This window comes from Hyperoodon ampullatus (genome assembly GCF_949752795.1).
Source record: "Hyperoodon ampullatus genome assembly, chromosome: 7".
NCBI lineage: Eukaryota > Metazoa > Chordata > Mammalia > Artiodactyla > Ziphiidae > Hyperoodon > Hyperoodon ampullatus.
Window position 1 is genome coordinate 7,966,506 of NC_136920.1, and position 13,515 is coordinate 7,980,020.

Below are 13,515 nucleotides of genomic sequence, written 5' to 3' on the forward strand. Positions count from 1 at the left end.
AGGAGGGCCAAGCCGATGGGGGAGCTGGACGTGGGCCACGGCATAAACGGCTGACGACCCGGCGCTTTGAGCCTGGGGAGGAGCCCCCGCAGTGTGGGGTAGAGTGACGGGAGGGCAAGACCATAGGTGCGTGAGAAGGACTTTGCCACAGCGAAATGGACCTTTGTGGCTGGCCTGCCCCTCCCTGAGAAGTGCTGTCTGCAGGTCACAGTGCCCTTCCTGAAGGAATTTTGTGCCCTGGATGAGACTTAGATGCCCTACAAAGATGCTTCTAGCTCTAGGGTTGTGTGATCTCACGCTTCAAGGTTACCTGGATGAATGCCATTTTCTAACTCCCCTTTTTAATTCCAGAGCCGGCGATTAGACACTGAAGAATTAAGTTTGCCAGATATTTCTGCAGAAATAGCTGAGAAAATGGCCAGATTTCATGGTATGAAAATGCCATTCAATAAGGAACCAAAATGGCTTTTTGGAACAATGGAAAAGTAAGTGATCAGCCGCTGGGCTCTCACCTAGCTTCCCGCCTGTGGCTCCCAGAGGCTCTGGAGCAGCTCTTGCTTGCCGCGTGGGTCGGAGGCCTTTCCCGGTCCGCCAGCGCACAGGCTGTCCGCTGGTGATGATTGTCTCATGAATAAATTGTTCTTGCATGTAAAAATCAGTTCCTGAACCAGGAAAGACTGTTTGCAGAAATGCTCCTGGACAGGCTGGATGGGCAGAAAATCCACATCCTAGAGTGTGCTGAACCCCAGGCCCTTTTCCCTCCTCTCCGTCTGGGGTCAGGGGCCCAGCGGGTTTTGCATGGTTACATTGAACTAGAGCCCCAAAAGCAAGCTAGGTGAATTGAGCACTGATCCTTTGTTCCCCTCTTTTGCAAGATACCTGAATCAAGTGCTGAGAATTAAATTTACCGGGGAATCCAAAGTTAAGCAGCTCCACAAATTCCTCAGTTACAACCTGCCTTTGGAACTAGAAAACCTGAGGTGAGTGCTTCCATTTCCTAACTTAGTAAGTACGTCGGTCCAGAAATGTAAATGTTCTTAGTCACCACACCTGCTTTCAGTGAATGTTAGGAAGCATCACCTGAGGCTTGGTGTTTTACGTTGGTTTTGTGGGATGAGTTTAAACAGATTAATTCTGTCATCTGGAGTTACAGTTTTATATAAATGGCTTCACGAAGGAAAATTCCAGAATTCTAGTCCTGGTCAGTGACTAGGGCGGTAGGTTTTCTCTGAAACAAAAACAAAAGACAAGAACCGTGGGGGCAGGCCAGCGAGTGTCAGCCGATGAGGGGAACAGATCAGCCCAAGCTAGCGGGGGATGGAGTAAGAAGCTTGACACTAGTTTCTGAGTAGAGGCTACGCTGGTGTCTCCAGGGCGCGGGGGGCACGCAGGCTTCTAGCCTTCATCTGTCGCCTGAATGTCAGCATTTCCACCTTTAACTACTCACATATTTGAGTGTCTGCTGAGCCAGCATCAGGATTGGTTCTGAGGAGATGTGACCAAGACAGTCTGCAAGGAGCTTCTCCTTTGTTAGGAGAGAGAGAAAATAAGTAAATTTAAAAAGTCAGGTTGTGATGAGAGCTATGAAGGAAACCAGAGGTCTAAACAGACTGACACAGAGGGCTCTGCCTGGGGTCCGAGGTCAGAGGGCTCTGAGGAGGGCCCCCCAGAGGGGGGAGAGCGTGTGCAGAGGTCCTGCCACGGGAGGGAGCTGAAAGGGTGAGACGTAACAGCAAAACCTTCGTTTTCCAGATCGTTACTTGAATCCACTCCATCTCCAGTCGTGTTTTGTCACAATGACTGTCAGGAAGGTAAGAATTGCTGCCTGTTATGCTGAAGATGGGGCTCGTGTGTCTACTGAGAAGATTCCTCCAGTGTGTGTGAGAAATGCCAGGTGCCCATGAAGAGAGGGTTAGGTACATGGAATTATGGCACAGCCATGCACGAAGTGTTGTGTGACTATTAAAAAGAGTGAGGTCGGGCTTCCCTGGTGGCGCAGTGGTTGAGAGTCCACCTGCCGATACAGGGGACACGGGTTCGTGCCCCGGTCTGGGAGGATCCCACATGCCGCGGAGCGGCTGGGCCTGTGAGCCATGGCCTCTGAGCCTGCGCATCCGGAGCCTGTGCTCCGCAACGGGAGAGGCCCCAACAGTGAGAGGCCCGCGTAGCGCAAAAAAAAAAAAAAAAAAAAAGTGAGGTCGAGTTTTATACAAACCAACAGAAAAATCTCCGGGATACATTAAGAGGAGAAAAAGCAAGTTTTAGAAAAACGTGTAGGGTATCATCCCATTTCTGTAAGAAAAAATGTGAGGGTATCCACTAAACCGAGAGCTGGGATAAACGAAGTCATATTTGTTCAGTGTTTAACTCCTTTCGGCAAACATGTCAGTTGGCTTTGTCCATCTGAAAGGCATTAAAGAGTAAGATGGCCTCCTCGACCAGTCTGGGGGCCCTTGCCTTCTGCACCCTGCAGCCCACCACACTGGCCAGAGCCCCCTTCTCTCTCAGCATTGGCTCACATGCTTCTAATGACTTCGGGTTTCTCTGCTTTAAAAAATTGCACTCCCATGTACCCCTTACTGTAAGCAGACTCTACCCAGTGTTATTTCAAACATAACAGTTTCGTCAGAGGCCCCATCCGGCCGGGCACCTCCCCCTGATACTGCCGTGGCGCCTGCCTTTGCCTTACTGTCCTCTTCCTGCCCAGCGCAGCTGGCTGAGGTCCACCCTCGGGCCCTTTCCAGGCTCTACGGCTTGTTTTTAATTTTGAGAACAGTTCCTGGTGAAGACTTGTCATCAGTGAGATGTTAGTTTGAGCCAGAATACCTGTTACTAATTAGCTGATGGTTGCTGGGCAAGTCAGGTCAAGCAGGGTGTGGCCAAGTCAGCTGCAGCCTCGTGTGTGTAGCGGGTGATGGTGAACGGCCCAGACGTCACCGATGGGCTGAGGGAGGCCCCCGCCGGCCACGGCAACACGGGGAGAGCGTGGAGGGGGCAGGAGCTGGACACTGGGTCTGGCCCCGGTTCTCCTACTAATGGCTCCTGGAAACGGACGATGTGTGCCGAAAAGCCTTGAACCTGGCTCAGCAGAGCCCACCCACCAGCGCCACCGTGAGAGACGCAGCACGTTGGGTAGAGCGTGGGGCTCTCCGAGCATGTGCCTGGGGGCCCAGTCTGGCAGCCAAGCCCCTTCTGCCCAGAATTCAGCCTTAAGGGAAATACGGTCGTGGGAGCTCTGTCTGTGCTCTCCTCGTTGGGGGCAAAGCAGTGGGGCCTGTGTGGACACCAGGACCCAGCTTCCCAGCTGGGGGCCAGAGCCCCACCCGCCTCGGGGCTGCTGGGGGTGCCAGAGCTCCGGGGTGCCGAGCAGACCTTTCCCTTCCTGCCCCCGTGTGGAAATGCGGGGGGAGCCCAGGGCCACTCTGCTCTTGGGCTGCTGGCAACAGGGCTCTCGGGCCAGGCCTCCCAGGTCAGTGCTACTCCTGGCACCCTGTCCCCCCGTCCTGTGACTCAGGGCCATGTCCGCTCGCCGCGTGGTCAGGATGCCCTGACAGGATCAGACCACCCTGGGCCCTGTGGTTGGAGACCTGTGCCTTCGATGACAGAACCTGCCCAGAGCAAAGGTCGTGTCATCCAAACCTTTTTGCAGGTAATATCTTATTGCTGGAAGGCAGGGAGAATTCTGAAAACCAGAAACTGATGCTCATCGACTTTGAATACAGCAGTTACAACTACAGGTAAAGTCAAATGTTTTTATTTCAGTATTCTGTTAGTATTTTAATATGTGTGCAAAACGAAGGAGAAAGTAGGTCACGGTACCATCCTGAGTTGGAAGTTTCCTCCCTGGAGGCCAGCACTTTCTGTCCCAGCGGCCGCGCAGCCTGTTCTCAGCTGCGTCAGTGGGAGCAGGGGCCAGGTCCTCAGAATCCAGAACTTGGCCTTTCGTTGGCTTCACCAAAGCACCGACCACAGGACGGCACTCCTGAGCGGTTGCTCCAGACAGCGGGCCAGGGTGCTTTGGTCTGTCCCGTCACTGAAGCAGTCATGCTTTCGGGACCCCGGGGTCCGGCGGGGTGGGGCTTGCAGCGGGGCTGCTGCCTCATTTTCTGTACCTCTCGCTCTTTTTCAGGGGATTCGACATTGGGAATCATTTCTGTGAATGGATGTACGATTATAATTACGAAAAGTACCCTTTTTTCAGAGCAAACATCCTGAAGTATCCCACCAGGAAGCAACAGGTAGGAGACTCGTGCTTGTATTCAGTACACTTGCTGAGAAGTAAATCACATACCTCAGTTTTACCCAGTCAGAGATGATTACAGCTTCACTTTTAAAGATGCCCTTTTAAAACCATGGAGTTGGTTAAGCAGGTCCTTTTGCTTTAAAATGTTATTTTGTGTCAAGATACAGACTCAGTATTTGAGTCCAGCCTTTTTAAATCCCTGTGCCAGAGGTAACCTGCATCCAGTCAGAGAGGAGCACAGCCTCCTTCATAATTCCTTCTAGTGTTTTCCCAAAGCCCAGCCTCCGTCGTGCTCTCTGGCCTTCTTTTGGGGATCAGTGACTTTCCTCTGTTTGTTTCACTCTGTGCAGGCAGAAGTAGTCTTGTGGGCACCGTGGTTCAGTAGCTGTTGCAGTGTTCACAGTCCCCTTTCCTGTCCTGGGTTATGGGAGTCCAGTGACGGGAGAATCAGTCCTGTGGGAATCTCTCCCCAGGAAGCCCCCTCTTCCATTCTTCAGCCTCTGCCGAAGGCTTGGGTTGAGGATAAGTACGTAGTGATGCAGAAGCTGGCAGGCTGGGGAGAGGGGCACTGCGCCCACCTCTGCCAGCCTTGCAGGGCAGCAGCTCTGCCTGTGCTGGGCGGCCCTGCTGCCCGACATCCCTTCTCCCGGGATCCCCGCCTGGTCAGAACGTTTCCTAGGGGCCGGGGGTGAGGACAGGGATGCAGTCAGTCTCTGCAGTAGCTCACTCAGGAGATGTTTCTCGAGCACCTGCCTGAGTTGGGCATGGGGAGAGTCTCCAGCAGGTGGCCACGCTCAAGGGCAGCTGTTCAAATACAGACTTGCCGTGTGGCCAGACCTAGGCTGCTCTCTTCTGGCCTTATTTTCAGGCAGACCTGATGACCTTGAGTGTGTCCAGAGCAGAGTGACCGGGACGGTTTTGGACCTCAAGTTCAAGCTATGTGGGTAGGAAGGGTGGGAGAACGTGGGGTTGTTGACCCCAGGGAGGAGAACACACAGCAGGCTTCAGGTTCCTGCCATGCTGAAAAGAAATTAGACTTTTATAAACAAGGGGCAGGCAGCTCCAGAGATGAGAACTCTCAAACCAGTAAGGGGAGATTTTCAGTAAGAAGACAGATTTCATTTTAGTGGAGGGCAGGGCTGTGTAACCCCCAACACTGCACAGCAATGGAAATGTAAAGAAGCTCCATTCCTGTTTTCTGAGAGGTTTTAAAATCACATACAGGTGTTGGTCTCTATCAGATACCCTGTCTGTATCTACTGAGGTAATCTCATGCTTTTCTGTCTTTAATCCATTGAAGTGTTTTAAAATGTTAAACGATACTGAAATTCCTGAAATAAACTATTTGAATGAGTTAACATTCTTTTGTAATGCTCTGGTGGATCCAGTTAGGCAATTTCTTATTTTAGGAGTTTTACATCTATGCATATATGTGAAACAGGACTTTAATGTTCATTTAAAAAATTATTCATACCTGCTTTTGGAATAAAAATTATCCTAGTCTTACAAAATGAGTTGAGTGTCCCTTTTTATTTTCTGGAACAAATTTATCTAAGATGGTGTTGTTTGAAAGTTTGGTAGACTTTGCCCATAAAACCATCTGGGCCTAGAACTTTTGGGGGAGGGAGGGTCATTAAATACCACTGTCTTAGGGTTTCAATCTCTTCAAATTTTCTATCTTCGTTTGCCACCTTCAACGTTTAGGGTCTCCAGGAAATTAAACCATCTAGGGTGGTGGTTCAAGCATGGGTTTTAAAAACTAATGGGCCTGAATTTGAATCCCAGATATGCCACGGCTGGTTGTAACGTACTATTTCTGTGCCTCAGTTTTCTCATCTGCAAAAATTATTTTGTTGTGGGGAGTGTGCCTGTTACACAGAATTTAATAGGTATCAGCAGTCGTCTTTTTTGTGCCAGGTTTAGTTCAGAATCTACGGCCCCCTCCCTAGGACAGTGCTTGTTCTTGAGTGATGCTTTCTGGTGGAGGAGGGGGCATAGTGTAAGAAAGCCGATTTTAGAGCAGGAAGATGGAAGAGGCAACACGGAAAGGGTGGGGAGTGCCTTCCAGCCGGGTAACCAGGTAGCAAGGGTTCTTCCAGGGGAGAAAGACTGACGGCTGTTTTCTTTACAAAAGCAAACAAGCTGAGGTTGGCTGTGTTGTGTTGCCTTTTGATGTGGTATGAAAGAAATAGTGCAGAAGAAGGGCTCTCATAAGTCCTCATTCATATGTAGACTCAGTGTGCAACCTGGTAGAACCTTAGGGTAAACTGTGTCTTCTCCAAACCAGAATCAGACGCTGCCAGTTTATGGACATAAGTGTGGAAATCATCACAGCATCTTAGGGGTGGAAGGCCCCTTCACAGTGCCTGGTCCGGCGCCTGCCCTGAGGCAGCATCTGCTGATGAACGTCAGGGTGCCCTGGTGCCTCGTGCCAGCGCCGCGTGGAGCACCAGCCAGGCTGGGGAGGTGTGGAGTAGGCTGACCCTGCTTTGCGGTCAGTGAAAGACAGGAGTGTGAGTTAGAAAAAACAACTCTACCTAAATTACTTTCTGCAGAAGCAGAAAGTAGTGGTCTTGCCGACAGTACGGCATCAAGTCCATTAGCTCTCTGACTGTAACCCGGTGATCCCAGCCGGGTGGGTGAGCTCCCTGGACCGCGCCCCTGGGCAGAGCAGGGTGGCGGGCTTCGCTGACGTCCGGAAGAGTCACGCTTGACGTATGCGCTTCGTGACAGCATTGACATCATCTGTTTTTAACCATCATTGATCCTAATGTCATTGCTTTTTTTTTAAGCTCCATTTCATTTCCAATTACTTGGCTGCATTCCAAAATGAATTTGAAAACCTCAGTAATGAAGAAAAGTCCGTTATAGAGGAAGAAATGTTGCTTGAAGTCAATAGGTAATCTTTTTTTCCTTTGTCGGTTTGTAACGATAGCTTCCCTCTTTATAGCGTGTACTTGGGATGCCTCCTTGCAAACAGGAGTATTTTAGGAGCTCCCTCACGACCATACATCTCGAGGTCTTGTACGTTGTCAGAAACAGAACATTTGGTTCTTGTCCACGTGGCCGAGTGTGTTTGGATCCCCCAGATTTCAGCACATGGCCAGTGAGGAGAGCAGGGTCTGTGCACTGGGTCAGGGCGCGTGGGTGGCGTTCCGAACCGTCATCCGTGCCGCGGACTCTGCTGCACAGCCACTGCTGCCAGGGCCTGCTCACTCTTCTCCCTCGTGCTCCTGGAGAGCTGGGTGCCACCGAGTCACATGGTTCTCCTAGAAAAGAGTTAAAAATCTGTTTTCTCAACAGCTGTCAAAGCAGGGCTGAGAAAGCTCCGGATTCCGCAAAGGTCTAGATCACTGTGTACTCAACACTCATCCCTTTGGTCAGGAGGCCTGAGTTATTCCTAATCTTTGGGGTCTTCCATGAGATTATTTGTTAACAGTGACGGTTTGAGTGACTGTGGCCCTCCTCCCTCAGCATAGAGCACCTCCTTGGTGTCCTCGGAACTGTCCACAGTCCTCTCATTGAGCTGAGGCCACCCTGGCGGCCCCTCGGCTCCGCCTGCAGAAGAGAGCTTCCCTCCCTGGTTCTTGATCGGATGGAAATAGGAAAGCGGAGGTGGAGGAGACCCAGACAGAAAGGGTAGCACCAGGGGATCTAGTGGGTCAGGGATGAAGAGTCAGGTCTGGTGAGGGCACTGAAGCCCTTGTTCCTGAATTAGAGCTTTATCTTCATTGTTTTGAGAAGAACTTGGATTCGCAGGGAAGAGGAGCACGGCATAGCCTAGAGGTGGGAACCTGGCCACACCCTCCTCCTGATTCACTTCCGGGGGAGAGGGGGATGGGGAATGGCAGCAGGTTGTCCGGAGGCCCGCGCGTTCCTCCACCTGTTGCTGGTGGGGTAGGGGCCGCCGAGGCTGTGCGCTCACACGCGTGGCAGAGGGTTTCTCTCCCTGTGTGACCCACGCTTCACCAGCAGTGGCCACCGAGGCCTCCGGGTGGGTCCTGCGAGTGTCGTTCCATGTGCCAGTGACAGGGAGTCGGGGTGTTCACACCCGCAAGGTCACTGGCCAGCGGTGGGGAGAGGATGGCTGTGGGCTCCTGCTGCTCTGTTGCTGTGGAATATCGTCCCACTGGGTCGGCCAAGGCAGACAGTTTGCACCCAGATGAGTTAGAACGTCCATCTGGCAGGAAATGACGTCATCGGTCCTCCAACTGGTCCCACACATCTCATGTGCATTTCCTGCTTTTGTAATTACAGGTTTGCCCTTGCGTCCCATTTCTTCTGGGGACTTTGGTCCATCGTACAGGCCAAGATTTCATCCATTGAATTTGGGTACATGGTATGTTTTGGGGGTGGTTTTTCTCTTCTGCTCCCAGGAAAGAAATGCTTCCCTGTACGTGAATCCTCGGCAGTAAATGCCTGTTCCTTCCAGGGCGTTACCTGTTCCCCTCCGAGTACCTGAACCAGGTGACCAGCACCAGGACAGCGGGCTCCCCCCGGGGAAGCTGAGGGAGAAAGGAAGGCTGCATAATTGAAGCCACTTTTGCTGTTGCTGTGTCTGCCTGTGGAAGTTGCCCTCACTCCCAGGGCCAGCAGGTCCCGCCTCCCCTGCTTCAGAGAAGTGCTCTGTGGTCCTGTGGTTCTGATGGGGGTTGTAGAAATCCAGACCCTTGAGGTCCAGCCCCGACCTCAGTCCCTTCTGACACAAGGGACCCTGAGTGAAGGACTGGGGGTGGGGGTACCTACCGTGCCTTGTTTTATTCACCTGTTATCACCCCATCCTCTGGCCTACAGCACCCGACTTAAGAGTTGGAAGCTGGTGCTGATTGAGTTAGACCCCCTTTTGTACAGCAAGTTTGTACCAAACCAGGTTGTCTTTTTTTCCTAATCTAAGCGCTGTCCTTGGCATTTTACTTTGCTCCGTAGTGAGTGGTGGGGGGCGTCCTGGGGCAGGGGTGCACACAGGTGTAGCGAGCACCTTGCTTTGGGACAGGTGGTGGGAAAGGACTGGTGCATTTTCTTCTCCTCGGGCCTCAGTGAGGATGGTTTCTGCTTCTAGGCAGAAGGTTTGGTAATGCACAGAGGCTCTTAGGCAAAAGAAGGGGAAATTTGGATTTTTAAAGCAGATTTGGAGTCATGGTTAGATGTTACTGTAAGACAAAGTGGACTTCAGAGAAGGAAAACCACCGAAGGTAGAGAAGGGCGTTGCATTCTAGTGAAGGCATCACTTCATCTGCAGGACACAGAGAGACCCTCAGTGTGTGTGCCCCTGAATTCTTCCAAAGACACAGAGCAGGGACTTCCCTGGCGGTCCAGTGGTTAAGACTGCACGCTTCCACTGCAGCGGGCACGGGTTCCGTCCCTGGTCAGAGAACTAAGATCCCATATGCCGCACAGCACAGCCAAAACAAAACAGACCGAAACAAAAGACAGAGCAAAAAGTGACAAAGCTGAAAGGAAAGGGGGGCATATTCACCAAGTAGATTGCACACCTCTAGGTAGCGGGTGGGCCCAGGAAAGCGTGCCACAGACAGGGCGGGCACCGGAACGTCATCACCCCAGCCAGCTCAGCCTGACAAACACGTGTGGAGCCCAAACAGCTGCAGGACAGACATCCTTTTCAGAGAATGTGGAGTCTTCGTCAGGATAGGCCACAGGCTGGGCTGTGAAACAGGCCTCAAATTTACTGCAGAGTAAGTTCTCTGACCACAGTGCAATTTAATTGGAAATCAGTAACCAGCAACCACAAAAATATCTGGAGAATTCTCAATTATTTGGAAATTAAACTGTATACTTCTAAATAAACCCTGGATCAAATGAGAAATTACAAGGACAATTAGAAAATATTTGGAATTACAATAAAAACACAACATACCAGAATTTGTGGGATGCAGCCTAAAGCAGCATTTGGAAACTTATGGCTTTGCAGCTTAAATGTTGTCTTGGATATGAAGAAAGTTCTCAAGCCAGTGATATAAGCTGCTACCTCGAGAAGCTAGAAAGAGGAAAACCAATTAAGCCCAAAGTAGGTAGAAGTAGAATGAAGGTAAGAGCAGAAATCATTGAAATATAAAATGGATAAAAAAATAGAGAAAATTAACGATACCACAAAAGTATTTATAAACCTCTGGCTGTACTAAGCAAGAAAGAAAAGAGAAGATAAACATTACCAAAACCGGGTACAAAGAGAGGCCATCACTACAGACTCTATAGATGTTCAAGGAGAAGACGATGAACAACTCTGCCCACAGATTTGACAACCTGCCTGAAATGTGCCAATTTCCTGGAAGATACAGATGACCAAAACTGACGTAAGAAATGGCCATATAGCTATTAAATAAGTTTAACTCATAATCAGAAACCTATAGATTTGGGACTTCCCTGGTGGCGCAGTGGTTAAGAATTCGCCTGCCAATGCAGGGGACACGGGTTCGAGCCCTGGTCCGGGAAGATCCCACGTGCCACGGAGCAACTAAGCCTGTGCGCTGCAACTACTGAGCCTGCACTCAAGAGCTCTCGAGCCACAACTACTGAAGCCCGCGCACTAGAGCCCGTGCTCTGCAACAAGAGAAGCCACCACGATGAGAAGTGCACCACGATGAAGAGTAGCCCCCACTCACCGCAACTAGAGAAAGCCCACACGCAGCAGCGAAGACCCAATGCAACCAGAAATAATTAATTAATTAATTTAAAAAAAACATAAATGTTACTAGCCTCCTTAGCCACGCATTCAAGGCTACATACACCCTCTTAAAAAAAAAAAAAAAACTATAAGTAAACTTCAGGTCCTGGTGAATATCATCAAATATTTAAGGAAGAAATAATAACAGCCCTACAGATCTGTAGAAAATAAAGGGAGAGGGATCACTTCTCATTTGATGAGGCTAGCATGACCCTGACACCAAAACTAGACAAGGACATTTCAAGAAAACTGCAGATCACTGCTTTTCATGAACATTACCCAAAAACCATTATCAAAATACTGGGAAAAAGTAAATCCAACATATGTAAGAGGATAATATTTTATGACCAAGTGGCATTTATCCCTGGAATGCAAGGTTAACATCAACATTTGAAAAACCTATTAGTGTAATTCACCGTATTAGCAGAATAAAGGAGAAAAATCATACAATTATCTTAGTGAATGCAGGAAAAGCATTTGATAGAATTCAACACCTGTTCATGATAGAAAGTCTCAGCAAACTAGTAATAGAGGAGAACTTCCTCAACCAGGTAAAGGGCATATATACAGCTCTTGTACAGCTGCCGTGGTAATTGATGGTAAAGCACTGAATGCTCCTCCCACCTCTGCCCCAAATATAGTGCAAGGCAAGGGTGTTCGTGCTCACTTCTCCTCACAGGCTGCTGGGGTGCCTAGCCAGCATAGGAAGGCAAGAAAAAGAAAGAAAATGCAAAAGTACCAGAAAGGAAGAAGAAAAACTGCCTTTATTTTTATAGGTGACATGATCATGCATATGAAAAACTATAGAAGAATCAATAGAAAAGCTATTTAAACTACTGAGTGAGTTTATCAGGGTCGTAGGCTACAAGGTCAATATGCAAAGCCCACTTGCATTTCTACGTGCTAGAAGCAACTGTAAATAAAAAAAATTTAATTGTGTTTACGATGGCGTAAAAAACTTGAAATACTTAGGGATAAAATTTTTCAAATATGTGCATGATCTGTACACTGACAACTATAAAACATTGCTAAAAAGAACCTAAATAAAGAGAGATACCACATCTATGGATTTAGAAGACCTAATCTTAAGACGTCCATTCTCCCCAAACTATCTGTCGTCTCCCTGACCCCAGCAAAATCCCCACAGGCTTTTGGTAGAAATTGACAAGCTGATTCTAAAACGTATGTGAAAATGCAAAGGCCCTGGAATAACTAAAACACTAAAACTAACTAGAACCACGTTGGAAGACTTAGGCTACCTGATTTCAAGACTTACTAAAGCACAATAATTAAGATCATGTGGTGTTGGTAGTAAGATAGACATAAATCAGATGGAACAGACTAGAGTTCCCAGAAATAGACTCCTACACATAGAGGTAACTGGTATTCCACAGAAAGGCCAAGGTAATGCATTGTGGAAAGGATTAGATTTTCCAAAAATGATGCGGGAACAACTGAATAAGCCATATGGAAAAAAATAATGAACTTTAAACTTGCGCTCTACACAAAAATTGACTTGAAACAGATAATAGACCTAAATGTAAAAGCTAAAACGGGAGAGAAGCTTCGTAACTGTGGCAAAGATTTCTTAGGTCACATAAAACACTAACCCTCAAAGAAAAAAAATACAGTAAATTGGACTTAATCAAAATTTAAAACTTGTGTTATTTGAAAGACACCATTAAGAAAATGAAAAGCCCAGCCACAGACTGGGAGAAAATAAGGCAAATTTATATCTGACAAAGGACTTGTATTTAGAATATATAAAGAACTCATAACTCAGCAAGAAACCAAACAACCTACTTTATAAGTGGACAAAAGATTTGAACACTACACGGAAGGTAAACAAATGGCCAGTAAGCATCTTTTCATCTGCTTGATATAAAGTCATAAAGGAAATGCAAGTTAAAGCCCCAGTGAGATGCCTTGCACACCCATGACAATGGCTAGAACTTAAACTCACAATACCAAATGTTGCCAAGACTGTAGAGCAGCTGACCTCATATACATTGCTGGTGGGAATGTAAAAGGGTGAAACCAGTGTGAAAAACAGTTGGACAGCCTCTTATAAAGTCAAACATACACTTACCGGGACCTCCCTGGTGGCACAGTGGTTAAGAATCCGCCTGCCAACGCAGGGGACAGGGGTTCGATCCCTGGTCCAGGAAGATCCCATGTGCTGCGGAGCAACTAAGCCCATGCACCACAAATGCTGAACCCACGTGCCACATCTACTGAAGCGCACACACCTAGAGCCCGTGCTCCGCAACAAGAGAAGCCACCGCAATGAGAAGCCCGCGTACCGCAATGAAGAGTAGCCCCCGCTCGCTGCAACTAGAGGAAGCCCGTGCGCAGCAGCGAAGACCCAAAGCAGCCCCCCAAATAAATAAATAAATTTAAATCGACTATACTTCAATAAAATTAAAAGTTAAAAAGAAAACAAAACAGGGCTTCCCTGGTGGCGCAGTGGTTGAGAGTCCGCCTGCTGATGCAGGGGACGTGGGTTCGTGCCCCGGTCCGGGAAGGTCCCACATGCCGCGGAGCGGCTGGGCCCGTGAGCCATGGCCGCTGAGCCTGCGCATCCGGAGCC

At 48.9% G+C, this 13,515-nt stretch overlaps 1 protein-coding gene across 4 annotated transcripts in view; it reads left to right on the top strand.

The window, feature by feature from the left end:
- Window positions 1-13,515, top strand: part of CHKA (choline kinase alpha) — a gene marked incomplete at its 5' end in the record, with an annotated part of 61,011 nt that overhangs the window by 46,181 nt on the left and 1,315 nt on the right. For all 4 annotated transcript variants that reach the window (XM_079709035.1, XM_079709036.1, XM_079709038.1 and 1 more), the window contains 7 exons: window positions 352-485; window positions 876-980; window positions 1,753-1,811; window positions 3,650-3,737; window positions 4,130-4,238; window positions 7,036-7,142; window positions 8,501-8,582. In XM_079709035.1, the coding sequence (XP_079565161.1) occupies window positions 352-485; window positions 876-980; window positions 1,753-1,811; window positions 3,650-3,737; window positions 4,130-4,238; window positions 7,036-7,142; window positions 8,501-8,582 (684 nt within the window). The remainder of the gene's footprint in view (window positions 1-351; window positions 486-875; window positions 981-1,752; window positions 1,812-3,649; window positions 3,738-4,129; window positions 4,239-7,035; window positions 7,143-8,500; window positions 8,583-13,515) is intronic.